Raw genomic sequence first — 14,452 nt, forward strand, 5'->3', positions numbered from 1 at the left:
TCCGGCTTCCCGCTCCGGCTCTTTCGGGCCTTTGTTTGGCCCCCCAGGCAGAGGGAGGGAGCGCATGCGCAGAGCTCCCCTTGCACTCACCTGATACACTTCCCCGTTTCAGGGACAAGGTTGGCGGGTCCCAGGGTAGTGATGGGATGGGGAACCTGTGGACCGCCAGGTGCTTGTTTTTAAAAGACTCCAGCTCCCATCTTCCCTGCCCGTTTGCCATGCTGGGTGGGGCTGATGGGAGTTGGAGTCCAATAGCCTATGGATGGTCACATGGTCCATATCCCTTGTGTATCTGCACATCAGATGAACTGGAGTTTCCCCATTCAGTATAACTGTAATAGTGATGAGTAGGACTTAGACTTCCTTAATCTTCTTTAAGCTATCTTGGCGAACTTGTTGGTGGGAAAGGGGGCATTGTCCTTGCTCCTAGGTAAAGGTAAAGGGACCCCTGACCATTAGGTCCAGTCACGGACGACTCTGGGGTTGCGGCGCTCATCTCGCTTTATTGGCCGAGGGAGCCAGCGTACAGCTTCCATGTCACGTGGCCAGCATGAGTAAGCCGCTTCTCGCGAACCAGAGCAGCGCACGGAAACGCTGTTTACCTTCCTGCCGGAGCGGTACCTATCTGCTTGCACTTTTGACGTGCTTTTGAACTGCTAGGTTGGCAGGAGCAGGGATCGAGCAACGGGCGCTCACCCCGTCGCGGGGATTCGAACCGCCAACCTTCTGATCGGCAAGTCCTAGGCTCTGTGGTTTAACCCACAGCCCCACCCGTGTCTACTTACCTGTTAATCCAAATGGCACAAGGCACTTCCACCCGCTCTTGTCACATGGACACTGTCTGGATAATGTTTGTTTGCTATCAACTAAAAAATGCACATTAAAAAAGAAAGAAACGTCACTGTAGCACACATAGACAAAAGCCTGCAAGCATTGCCATCTCTCTTTGTGTCTCTGCTGTTCTGGATCTCCTATGACCGATAGCTTCCTAGGTCTTGAGGTTTGATGAAAAGTTTCAGGGGCTCTAGAAAAGAGGAGCTAAAGTGCAAGGACTGAACTGGTTTCTCTTTGGCTTAATGGGTTATTTTGCGATTTATCAGGAGGGCCATAGCTCAGTGGTAGAGCATCTGCTTTGCATGCAGAATGTCCCAGGTTCGATCCCCAGAATCTCTAAGTAGAGCTGGGAGAAACCCTTGCCTGAAACCCTGGAGAGCTGCTGCCAGTAATGTAAGCTATGTACATTGCCTTGAATTCCATGATGGAAGAGAAGACGACACAGATGGACTTAATAAATAATTAAACCTCAGTCATCCACATCTGTGAGTTAGAGTTATTGACTTTAAGAGCTTGCTTGATGATCTAAAAAGTGTTATTACTACTAAGAAGATCAATATCACCCTAGAAGTGAACTAAGCATTTTACATAGAAGAGTATATACCTGCTTAGCTTCTTGAAAATTGATTCCCTATCTTTTAAAAGTTGTTTTATCCTATACCTTTGTTTTCAGGAAAAATGGAGATTACTTCCAGCATTTCTGAAGGTTAGTATATTTGTGCAGTTGCCATTGATGGCATTTACAGGTTTTAATAAATTGAAGTAAATTAGAAATGAAAATCTGAAATCATCTCATTGTTTTCATTAATGATAAGTACTGCAAGCACTGAATATAGCTGGTGCACATTTTCAGTCATGTAAGTGCCCTTCTTTTAGGAAGCATAAATTCATTCTTTGAGTTGGTTGAAAAATTGGTTTTCATGAGTGAGGTTTAAGATTTGGATGGTAAATTTTATTTTGAGTGCTAATTAAATGATGTCTATGCATTTGGATGTTTTTGTTCTGGGCTTTCGCGCCCCCCCCTTTTTTTTCTTTTTAATACCCCAGGTAATCTTCCTTTGTGATTATTTTAGGTGAAAGGTCTTGTAAAGCAGCACATAGATTCATTCAATTATTTCATCAATGTAGAGGTAAGATTTATTTTTAAAAGCAACATCAGAAAGATCAACATGTGTAATAAATTGCATGCCCTTCAGCAATGTGTAGACTTAGACTTCTTTTATTTCCAGATTAAGAAAATAATGAAAGCCAATGAGAAAATTACAAGTGATGCTGACCCAATGTGGTACTTAAAGTAAGTCTGACTTTGATTTTGGTGGTGGTGACAGAGAATGTGGGTGGACAGCTGATATATGAGCTTTGTGCTTGAATATCCTGATGTACTTTCTGTGTAGCCCTTAGTCCTTGGGTTAATCTATTTTAATTTAATAAAGCCCTTAAGGTAGTGGAAATCCTGTGTGGAGCAGCATAAATGTACAAAATGGTCTGTGATGTCACTGATCCAGCTGAATAGGATTCAGTTGCAATATGGTCCATTATGTCCTTTTCTGAAGTTTGGTTTAGGTTACATTTAGCTTTAGGCTTCATTCCTACTTACTGGTAGGCTGCCCATTCTGCTTCATGGACATGCATGCACCCCATCTTAAATGATACTCTTGCCTTACTGTTAACAGATATGGGGAACCTTTGGCCCTCCAGATGTTGCCGAACTGTAGCTCCCATCATCCCAGGCCATTGGCTGATGAGAGTTGCAGTTCAGGGATATCTGGAGGGCTATTAATTCCTCACATCTGCTGTTAAGAGGGTCCCCCCCTTTGGTTCTATACAAAGAAAGATGTCAGCCCAGGAATCTTCCCATTCTTCAAGCAGAATCTGGTGAGCACTTGTATAGCTGAGGGGAAACTATCCCTTTATTTGCTCCCATTAAGATTATGGTGGTTCTTATATATTTCTCATTGGTTTTTAGTAAACCAAAGGTTTAACAAAATGGAATGTGAGTTGGGCAACTGGGTTGTATCCCATTTTTAAGTTGGGTCTTTCATTGCAGATACCTCAATATATATGTTGGTACTCCAGATGTTGAAGAAAGCTTTAATGTAACAAGACCTGTTTCTCCTCATGAGGTATTTGCATCTACTCAGCCTTTTTGTACTTTTGTGTGAACCAGCTAATTGAGCTTCTTGTTGTAATTGATGACTATGAAAGAACTGTGACTGATTTTTCGTCATATTATGTCCCAAAGAGTATACTACTGTTGCATGGTGCATTTTTGTTACTCATATTTTGTCTTCAGTTGTTAATTGTATATTGATGTCTGAAGCACCTGCAAGACTAGGTTAGACTTTTCACTGCTGCAAATAGTCAGATCTTTGGAGAGAGAAGTTACCATGTCTCATCTGAGGGAGGACTTGCATGTGCTGTGTGTGTTGCAATATATAGACTTGCTTCTTTGCAGTAACTTAAGAAAAAAAAATCTAGCAAATAAATTTTAGTCTCTGGGATTTTTAATGATTGAGGATTGGAAAGAGAACAAATATGAGGACTGCAAAGGAGTGTTGCGTTCCACCTGAAAAATATTTAACCGTGTGGCTCTTCTCTTTAAGTGTCGCTTGAGAGATATGACGTATTCTGCCCCAATTACAGTAGACATTGAGTACACCCGAGGTAGCCAGAGAATTATTCGCAATGCATTACCTGTTGGCAGGTAAGATACCAATATAAAGATAAATACAGTGGTGCCCCGCAAGACGAACGCCTCGCAAGACGGAAAACCCGCTAGACGAAAGGGTTTTCCGTTTTGGAGGTGCTTCGCAAAACGAATTTCCCTATGGGCTTGCTTCGCAAGACGAAAATGTCTTGCGAGTTCCTGCGGGTTTTTCCCCCCTTTTTCCCCCTTTTCCTAAGCCCTAAGCCGCTTATCAGCTGATCCGCTAAAAGCCGCTAAACCACTAATAGCGCTAATCCGCTAAGCTGTCAATGGGCTTGCTTCGCAAGACGAAAAAACCGCTATACGAAGAGCCTCACGGAACGGATTAATTTCATCTTGTGAGGCACCACTGTACTACTTTTGTGTGTTGGTTACGTTCTGTGTTAATTGCTGTGATAAAATGTGAGAGACTTGTTTTGCTTTTAATCAAAGAGGGCAATCCAGTGTGTACTCTGAGCCTGCAAGGTTAATTTTTACTTTGGTGTTCTTGCAGGATGCCAGTAATGTTGCGCAGTTCCAATTGCGTCCTTACTGGAAAAACTCCAGCAGAATTTGCCAAGCTTAACGAATGCCCTTTAGATCCAGGTAACAACATTTTCTAATAGTGTTTGTTCCTTTTGAATGAGTTGCGATCGCTTTTACTATGTTACTCAATGGAGCCTTCTAACACGTGAGCCGCTACAGATTATGGAATGAGAGATTTTCAGACTGTAGAGGGGTCTTCGTGAAGTTTCTGCTTTGATTAGAGCAGTTTACTAAGGTTCCTACCCAGGGACAGGGAATTACCATTGGTAGCTACAAGCCTTGTCACCTACTTGCTGTACAGATTTCCCAAGTATTCCTGGAATCTTCCAAGACTTTGTCTGTGCTGCTTTTGGTTTCAGGAGGTCATGATAGCACAATGGAGAATTTCACTAGATAGCCATCTTAAGTTCATACTGAGGGAAGTAGGTCCATTCATTAAGGTGCCTTCTTCGGTTTACTGAAGGCATTGTATAGCAGTCTCTGCAATTACAAGTGGAATCAGAGATTTCCTCACTAAATACTGCAGGCCAGTGTAGCCGACAAAGCAAAAATGTACATTTCGGAGGTTTGCAAAGTCCATTAATGTTTAAAACTAATGTCAATTGAGATTTTCCATTTTCCACTGGACAGGTGGCTACTTCATTGTCAAAGGTGTAGAGAAGGTAATTCTTATTCAAGAGCAGTTATCGAAAAACAGAATAATTGTGGAAGCTGACAGAAAAGGGACGGTTGGCGCATCAGTTACCAGGTAAAAGAACTCGTTAGTAACTGCAGGCTGGTTTCCTATGATACCACGGCTGGGATCAAAATAATTACTTTAGGCACAGCCAGGAGTCTGGGCATGCCTAGTATGATGAGGGTGCTGTTTGTGCCCTACTTTTCCTCCAAAGTGGCATACACAGCTTTCTCCCTTCTCCATTTATCCTCACAGTCCTTACAACAACTACGTGAGGAAAGTTAGGCCGAGTGAGCATGATTGGCCCAAGGTCACTCAGTGAAGCTTCATGGCTGAGTGGGGATTTGAGTTTACACCTCCCTGGTCTTAGTCCAACGCATTAACCACTGCACCACACAGATTCCCCACTTTTTTTCTTTGAAAAAAGTGGCAGCCTGCTCAGTGCCATATAACAAACTGCTTTTGAACATTACTTAACTGAAAAGCGGCTTTCTATATTTCATTGTGGTGGCAGGGTGAGTTTGAGAAACATGAGTTCAAAGTTCCACTGAGTATACAGAACTAGTTGTACGCTCATACAAAGATCATGGAAAGAGCCTTGTGTTTGAATACGTTTTTCATGCACATTTGGTAACCATTTGTTAAACGTAATTCCAGATGTTTGCAACTTGGTCCTTAAAAATAACAGAGCAGAAGTTCAACCAAAGCTTTGTGGAAGGGGGAAACCACTTTGGTTAGTCTAAAATAAGTGGATCAGTAGAAAATGCAAAGTTTGCTGTGTTTTAAGTGCTCCGAAAAATGCAACATGCCTGTGTTCTGAAAACACCGGCAGATAGTCAGACAAAATTATTTATTTAATCCCTGCTAACCAAGAATTAAATATGGTACAAAAGACAGAATAGATAACCGCTTACAGGAGCAGTGGAGAACAGGTGGCCCTCCAGATCTTACTGGACTCCAGCTCCCTTCAGCCCCAGCCAGCATGGCCAGCAGCGTCTGGAGGATGATAGGTTCCCCTTCCCTGGCTTACAGGTTTGCAATCAAAGAAGACATGAATTGGAAGGAGGTTGGCACAGTAATAAGATCCCAGGTTTTATGCACAAAAAACCTTCGCAATCCTGTGTTCTGATGTACAAAGCCATGATAAGTTTCCCCCCTCGCTGTCAGGGTTTGTAGAATTAATGAGGTCTTTCCTTTTTCTTTTTACAAATGTGTAGTTCTACTCATGAAAAGAAGAGCAGAACTAATATAACCGTGAAGCAAGGAAGATTCTACCTTAAGCATAACACCCTGTCGGAAGATATTCCCATTGCAATAATCTTCAAGGTAATTTTTTAAAAGAACCATCTCCATTATCAGTGCTTGGAGTACAATCCTGTACGTGTCACTGAGTTCAGTGGGGCTTTCTCACAGGTAAGGCTGTATAAAATTACAGCCTAGAACAGTTTATAGAAGAACTTCAAATACTTAGTATAAAGGGGGAAATATTAGAATCGTAGAATTTTAGAGTTGGAAGCGGCCACAAGGGTCATTTAGTTTAGCCCTTGCAATGCAGAATTTTTTTTGCCCAACATGGACCTCAAACCCACAGCCCTGAGGTTAAGAGTCAATATTTATTTATCTTTGTTCTTTGTCTATGTTTCAAGTTTCTTTTAGCTGTTTGCTCTACACCGTAGGAAACTTTTATTTGCTAGTCTTGAAATGTTGGGTTATACCTTGACATAATGTGAGGTTCATCTTTGGCACAATTGCCATTACTTTTGCCTGGGGTTTTTTAAGCCAATAAAAATGGAAAAGGAGGAAAAGGCAGGGGGAGGGGAGATGGGGGGGGGAATAAAAGTGAGTTGCAGGCAGGGATGTTTGCGAATTTCAATTTGCAGGTTGGAACTTACCGTATTTTTCGCCCCACAGGGCGCACTGGCCCATAGGGCGCACCTAGTTTTTTTGGGGGGAAATAAAGAAAAAATATATATTTTCCCCCCAGGCACGGGGCTGGGGCGGGGGAAGCCCGAGCTTCCCCCGACCCCAGCCCCCAGAACAGGCTGCTATCCGCAAGCCTAGGGACCCTGGCGGGAAGTCGCGCCAGTCTCCCCAGGCTTGCAGATATCTGCCTGAAGCCCGGGGTGCACTCCGCTGCGCTCCCCGGGTTTCGGGCTGCAGACTGCTGTCCGCAAGCCGTGGGAGCCCGGTGCGACTTCCCGCCGGGCTCCCATGGCTTGCGGATATCTGCCCGAAGCCTGGAGAGCGAGAGGGGTTGATGCGCACCGACCCTTCTCGCTCTCCAGGCTTCAGCGAAAGCCTGCATTCGCCCCATAGGACGCACACACATTTCCCCTTCATTTTTGGAGGGGGGAAAGTACGTCCTATAGGGCAAAAAAATACGGTAATTTTTCAGTGCTTTCGCACTTCCTGAAATTTCCTACACAGTTCTTGGTTCAAAAATAGTATCAAAATGCCTTGAGAGAATGCGTGCCTTGAGAGAATGCAATTTTTCATGTGGATTTTTTTTCCTTTAAGATTTGATTGGAATCTTTCCCAGTGAGAGCATCAGCTATGGCCAGAATGTTGGCTTGGTCATATTGGTTCTATATTTAGTTCATTTCCTGTTTTATATAATGTATTCAGCTGCTAGAACAGCTTTAGGGATTGTGCCAAACGATACCCTAAAAAGATCGCAGAGCACTGCCAGAAGAGGGCAGCACTTGCTTGTAGCTTAAATGTGTAAATAATGCTGTGTGGATGTAACAGGGTGGGATTTGTGGACTGGGTTGCTACCTTATCTATTTTAAGGTAGAACATCTATAATAGTTAAGGGTCTACTGCACAGGATGCTAATTTGTGTCGCTTTCAATTACATTATACTTTAAAATAATTCTTCCCATTTATATATTTAATTAGGAATGTACCGCGTAGGGAAGAAATGTCTACTCTAACCCTTTCTCCTATTGCAATTGTAACCACACAACTGGTGGTACAAGTGGAATTATAAAAATGTTTCCATTGGTACCAAGTTGTGACTGCAAAAAAATTCTGCCAGAAGCAAGACTGGCATTTGGTACTGGATTTAAATCCAGTGCTGACAGCAAGCCCCACTCTTGACAGGGATTGGCTCTGATCAGGTACTGTTCACAGGAGCCAATCCTGTGGAGCTCTTCTTGCAAACATTGGCAGAATTTAAAGGACACAAAGTGTTCCCCATGCCTGCTTTAGAATGTCTGTAAACCATGAGGCTGGTGGAAGTAACACCCCCCACAGTGTGATTTTATTTCTGCAACACACTATAGTTGACCACTGTGGGAGGAGTTAAGAATAAACATTTTATTATTTTCTTGTACTTTTTTTGTTTGATATGGTGAGGATCAGCTGGAGCCCTGAGTAAAAATCTAGGGCCAGTTGCCACCGTTTTACACAGACTTCATGTGCACTTCTCCAAGACTTAACTAATGGAATAATCTCCAAAGCCTATGTGAGGCCGTTTCTCCCCTTACTTTAGAAAAAAGCATGAGTACCTTCTTGAGGATTCTGTAAGCAGGAATATATTCTATCAGTGGCAATTAAAGTTTAATTTTAATTCTTTGGGGGATTAGTTCAACTGAATTCACTTGGAAATGAATAAGTTTGTATCTAGTACAATTTGACTGATTAGTTGGGCTGCTGATTGGGTATACTGGGGAAATAAATGAATTAATGTTTATTTATAAATAAATGATCTTGTACAGCTTTTGAATAATGAATTGATCAGTGGGCATACCAGGGAAATAAATAAATAAATTTCTGTTTGTGAATAAATACATTTATATTTACTCTCTTTTGGAGATAACTACTTGGGTTGTTGATTGGTGGGTACATTGGGGTAATAACTCACGAACAGCAAATGCTACTCAGAACAACAGACAGCCCCAAAAATTACTTCCCCAAAACGAACTAAGCCATTCTTGTGTATGATGGAAGCCATCCAGAGTGGCTATGGTAACCCAGTCAGATGGGTGGAGTATAAATAATAAAATCATCATCATTATTAGAAAAAGGCCCCCCCCAAAATAACAAGACAACTCCCATCCACATAATTCATCCCAGTAAACCCCAGAAGCAATCCCCAATAATGCCAGGTGGCGCTGTGGGTTAAACCACAGAGCCTAGGACTTGCTGATCAAAAGGTCGGCGGTTCAAATCCCCATGATGGGGTGAGCTCCCGTTGCTCGGTCCCTGCTCCTGCCAACCTAGCAGTTCAAAAGCACGTCAAAGTGCAAGTAGATAAATAGGTACCGCTCTGGCGGGAAGGTATACGGCATTTCCGTGCGCTGCTCTGGTTCGCCAGAAACGGCTTAGTCATGCTGGCCACATGACCCAGAAGCTGTACGTTGGCTCCCTCGGTCAATAAAGTGAGATGAGCGCCGCAACCCCGGAGTCGGTCACGACTAGACCTAATGGTCAGGGGTCCCTTTACCTTTTTAAGGAACCTGAATGCAATCAGTAATTAGGAGGCAGTGGTTCTGGAGATGCTGTTGTGAAGAGGGCAGCAGAGGAAGTCAGTCACACACTGGCCAGAGGAGAGTTACTCACAAACCCCTTGAGATAACTCCACAGCCTTCCAGGGGTCTGCAGCCCACTGATCAATATCTAGTACTATTAGAAAGCTGTTATACTGGTGCATGTTTTCCAGTGTGGTGCTCAGCACATGCACTCCCACCCCAGGGTTCTTTTTTATGGCTGCAAATCAATTTGAGTGGTACATAATAGAAATATAAATAATATAAATAGAGCTGCTTCGTAAGCTGCACGCCTTTGGAATGGCAAGCCGTGTCTAAGCTATCACATTCATGTGCTGGAGGGAGCTGCAGTCTGCTGCTATTCCTTGTATATGCAACTGCTTCAAATGCAACTGAATACTCAGCATGTGTGTGCATGCAGTGTAATATGTGAAATGACCTTTAAAATTGTGACATTCTGCAGCAAGGACTATAGTTTTGTAGCTAGGGGGTCTGTGGAGTCTGGGACCAAGGGACTGGAAGCTTTCATCTAAAGCAGGGATGGAAAACCTGCTTGGGAAGCCAGATGGTATTGGACTCTCAGTTGCATGGTCATTGACCATTGGCAATGCTGGTTATTGGGAGTCCAGAAACATCTGGAGGACACAGAGATTCCTCGGCTTCTCTAAAGCAGCTAAAGCTGCCTGATGCCTCCTGCTCGTGTCTGTTATCTGGGGGAAGGAGTTGCAAGGGAGAGGGCAACACCATAGGCAGTACTATTTACTTCATACCATAGGCAGTACTTCATTGACATGCTTGGCTTGAGCATTAGGGACAACTTCTTCTACCCTCAACTACTAGCTGCATGGCCAGGGGTGTTGTAGGTGGAGTTGTTAGCAGTAAAACCAGCTGTTTAGAGCACCACTACTGTCACTTAGCTGTGTGGGGTCTAGAACATCTTCACGGCACTGGGAGTATGTATTTCAGAGCACTGCCATGTGCTGCCTTCTGTAATGTGTAATTTCCTAAACAACATTTTGTAGGGGCCAATGGCTGCAGCAAATGCTTTCTAAAAGGAATAGGCCCAGTGATCACATTTAATTAGGTAGGAATTTAATGCAGTTTAAAGAGAATGTGAGTTGGAGGTGCATTGTCTGTTTACAGTGAGCCCAAGAGTACACTGTGTGTTCGCTGGTGTATCTTTGTTATGCCTAGTTTAAAGAGAAATATTAATGCAAGGCATAGCTTTTCACCCTTCCAACTTCTGAGAAGCATATTGTAGCTCTGCCAAAAAGAGGTGTTATTGACTTTATTCCGTTTCTTGATATGGCAGAACTCCAGACAAATATGTGAAAGGAGAAGCTTTAGCATTATCTAGAATGTACAAAGGCCCGCACTGCTGGCTGCTGCCTTGAAACACTTTATTCACAGAGAGATTGGGGAGATTTTCCTTTCTAAACCTGTTAAACATTTTCTTAACGTATTAAGCCTCTTTTACAATATCAGCTATAACCTGGTGCTTAAGGATCTATGAAAAAAACCGAGATAAAATGGCTTTCAAGACTGCTTTCTGTGTGAAATCCTTTTTCTTTGCCTTCCCTTTCCCTCTCTCCAACCCATGAGAGGCAACTTGTGAGGCAATTTACCAGTGCCTGTGATTGAGTGCACCTGCCTGGGGATGGAGCAGAGCTGCTTCCAGGTTTGAGGGTTCCTGGACAAAGTGCCCTCTAGTGGGTCCCCTCCTGTGCCAGCTATCTCTGACAGGATTTTGTGACCTTGGCAAAAATTCTTTGGGCAGGCAGACATGTAGCCACTATTATGCCTTGCCGCCATTATACAGTGGTACCTTGGGTTACATACGCTTCAGGTTACATACACTTCAGGTTACAGACTCCGCTAACCTAGAAATAGTGCTTCAGGTTAAGAACTTTGCTTCAGGATGAGAACAGAAATCGTGCTCCGGCGGCGCAGCAGCAGCGGGAGGTCCCATTAGCTAAAGTGGTGCTTCAGGTTAAGAACAGTTTCAGGTTAAGAACGGACCTCTGGAATGAATTAAGTACTTAACCCGAGGTACCACTGTAATGCAATGCAGGGGGTTTGGCCCTTGGGGCCCCTTCCAACTCCATGATTCTATAATTTCCTACACTGTGTCATTGACACTGTAGGAAATTAAAACAATGGTTCCAAGTACCCTCACATGGGACCCAATGGAGCAGCTTTGACTCTTGGCTTGAGGGAGCAGACCTCAGCGCAGTTTTGGTGGGACCTGCCAGGGTGTTGGGACCCCAGCAGCTGCCTGAAGATGTCGTGTGCTGACATTGAGCTTGGTTGGGGAAATCTCACCAGAATGCATTTTGAGGCAATGGAAGAAATGTGGGGGAGGTTAATTCAGCACGGTACAGGTGCAAGTCTGCCGATTGGCTGGCAGCGTCCACATGATGTTCATGAGTTCCATGCACCTGCACAATGCATGCTGAAGGAGTGTCTCCACACCCCCCCCCCATCGTTCTTCCTGGACACTGAGGTCCAGCGCCAAGGGCCTTCTGGAGGTTCCCTCACTGCGAGAAACCAAGTTACAGGGAACCAGGCAGAGGGCCTTCTCGGTAGTGGCGCCTGCCCTGTGGAACGCCCTCCAATCAAATGTCAAAGAGAAAAACAACTACCAGACTTTTAGAAGACCTCTGAAGGCAGCCCTGTTTAGGGAAGCTTTTATGTTTGATGTATTACGGTATTTTAATATTTTGTTGGAAGCCGCCCAGAGTGGCTGGGGAAGCCCAGCCAGATGGGCAGGGTATAAATAATTTATTATTATTATATTATTATTACCCCCCCCCTTCTCTACTTCAATAGCACCAAGTCACCCCTCCTTCAGGCAGCAGTGTTCAGTGGCAAATGTTGGAAGCCTCCTGTGAACCACCTAACTGAGCAGCTACTGCTGAAAAAGGGAGCTAATCATCGCCAGTTATGCACAAAATCGTTAGCAAGTTTGCATAACTTGAGAGAGAGGGTGTGTGTATAAAAAGATACCATTCATTCCTTTCCTGTAGCTCTTCAACAGGCTTCCTCTGTTGCATTTGTCCCATACAAATACTGTAGCAGAGCATTGCTTCTTATTAAACTATATGAGGTTTCTTCTGCAAATGAGCTGCCATTAGCGTTACTCTGCTGCCTTCATTTGTGTTTCCTGCTGGTGCTGCTGCTTTGGCTTATCAAGATTTCCATTTCATAGTTTGAGTATGAGCTGTTGCCAGTGCCAGATGGCCCTGTTTCTGAGGAGAAGTCGCTTCGGGTTAGGAGTAATACTGACTACAATGACAAAATTAGCATAAGCAAATGTCAGCAAGTTAGCGCCAAGCCAACATTCTTTCTCTCCTTTTCTACCTTTTCTTCCCCTTCCCTCTTCTAGGCTATGGGCGTTGAGAGTGACCAGGAGATTGTGCAGATGATTGGTACAGAGGAGCATGTGATGGCTGCATTTGGTCCCAGCTTGGAGGAGTGCCAAAAAGCTCAGATTTTCACACAGATGCAGGTGTGTGACATTTCGAAAATGGCTTCTTAGTTTTGCTTGTTGTGAGCTGATGGAACGGCTCAGAGAATGCACTGGCCACAGTCTTCTGTCTGTCAAGCCCCTTTGCTTTCTGTAGATTAGAAAAGTTATTTTCCAAGTAAGAAAGTCCATCTCTGAGAGCTGATCTGTGCATTACTCAGGCTGATGTGGAAGAGTTTTGAGCAGGGCTAAAAGTGGACATAGAATGAACATTACGGTGCAAAAGATGGGGAAATTGTTTGGGAGGACTGTGTAAGTAAGCAGCAAAATTAGCATGACCTCAAGAGATCATTTTATACATTTTGACTCTAGCTGTTCTTTCCTGTTTCAGTCCTTCTCAGAGTCCAGTTCTTTATTAACAAAATTCTACTTTGGCTTGCATGATTAGCAGAAATGTTGGGTATTCTTGAGCCTTTCAGACAGGAGTTATTACAACAGTAGTCACTAGAGGACCACTGACCAGAACATGGGGTTTTTGTTCATGGAAGGTTAAAACCATACTAGGAAATATAATTATTGTTAGTATTGTTAGATGTGTACCTTTGGGCAGTATCCAAAGAGTAATTCCATTAGTGCAAGGACTCCTGGCTGTACAATGGAACTTCCTCCTCACTCCTCTCCCTGCATCCCTCCACATGCCCCCTAAACCAGTTTGAGGGGTGACCCCAACCTTCTGGAGCAGATTTGGGGGAGGTGCTGGGGGATTACTAGGAGCGGGGAGAGAGAGGAATATCCGTGGTGCAAACAGAAATCCTTGTGCTAATAGATCTTCCTCGTTAGATACCAGTCCCAGATTGGCCTAGTCCATTTTCACTGGTCATCTTATTAAAGAAGCATCTTACACTGCTGTCTTGTTTTACATTTTAAAAACTTAGGTTTTGGCATGCTGATTATCTTGTTAATACGCAGTCATCTGTTGTTAATATGCAATGTCATTCCTTGAAAGTGGAGACTTCCAAGAAGAGTTTTTAACTTGTACTATGCTAACTTGGATTTGGATTTCTCTTTACAGGCACTGAAGTATCTGGGAAATAAGGTCCGAAGGCAGAGAATGTGGGGAGGACCCAAAAAAACCAAGATGGAAGAAGCAAGAGAGCTGCTGGCAACAACCATTCTTGCCCATGTCCCTGTACGACTGTAAATCTTAGATTTTGGGGCAGGGCCCCGGGGTGTGTGGGCTGAAATAGGATTCTTGAATGTCCTCTGGCAGAGCACCTTCACTAATCCATGGTGAACTTGTGAGGGTGACTGCATCTTCACCTCTTGTTCATCATCCCAATCTTATTTAGGAAGGCACCTCAGGAAGAGCTGCTGCTTAGTTCTATCATTAGTTCTTTGTGTGTATTAGAGGAGAAGTCAGATACTTCCTGCTCCTGATCTAATGCCTGTGTTGATTAGTACAGTGGTTCCTCGGGTAAAGTACTTAATTTGTTCCGGAGGTCCATTCTTGACCCGAAACTGTTCTTAACCTGAAGCACCACTTTAGTTAATGGGGCCTCCTGCTGCCGCTGTGCCGCCGGAGCCCAGTTTCTGTTCTTATCCTGAAGCAAAGTTCTTAACCTGAAGCACTATTTCTGGGTTAGCGGAGTGTGTAACCTGAAGCGTATGTAACCCGAGGTACCACTGTATTCTGATTCATTATTTTTTGCATGCAGCAGTAGGGTATGTGCAGCTCTGTATGTGATTCTCTGCAC

General features: G+C 43.8%; 1 protein-coding gene across 1 annotated transcript in view; it reads left to right on the forward strand.

Moving 5' to 3' along the window:
* Positions 1 to 14,452, forward strand: part of POLR3B (RNA polymerase III subunit B) — a 60,666-nt gene that overhangs the window by 262 nt on the left and 45,952 nt on the right. Inside the window, exons 2-11 of the mRNA XM_081878371.1 lie at positions 1,508 to 1,540; positions 1,908 to 1,964; positions 2,064 to 2,128; positions 2,882 to 2,957; positions 3,438 to 3,538; positions 4,035 to 4,126; positions 4,697 to 4,814; positions 5,960 to 6,068; positions 12,618 to 12,740; positions 13,771 to 13,887. Coding sequence (XP_081734497.1) covers positions 1,508 to 1,540; positions 1,908 to 1,964; positions 2,064 to 2,128; positions 2,882 to 2,957; positions 3,438 to 3,538; positions 4,035 to 4,126; positions 4,697 to 4,814; positions 5,960 to 6,068; positions 12,618 to 12,740; positions 13,771 to 13,887 — 891 coding nt within the window. The remainder of the gene's footprint in view (positions 1 to 1,507; positions 1,541 to 1,907; positions 1,965 to 2,063; positions 2,129 to 2,881; positions 2,958 to 3,437; positions 3,539 to 4,034; positions 4,127 to 4,696; positions 4,815 to 5,959; positions 6,069 to 12,617; positions 12,741 to 13,770; positions 13,888 to 14,452) is intronic.

Source organism: Podarcis erhardii (assembly GCF_964252035.2).
Source record: "Podarcis erhardii genome assembly, chromosome: 10".
NCBI lineage: Eukaryota > Metazoa > Chordata > Lepidosauria > Squamata > Lacertidae > Podarcis > Podarcis erhardii.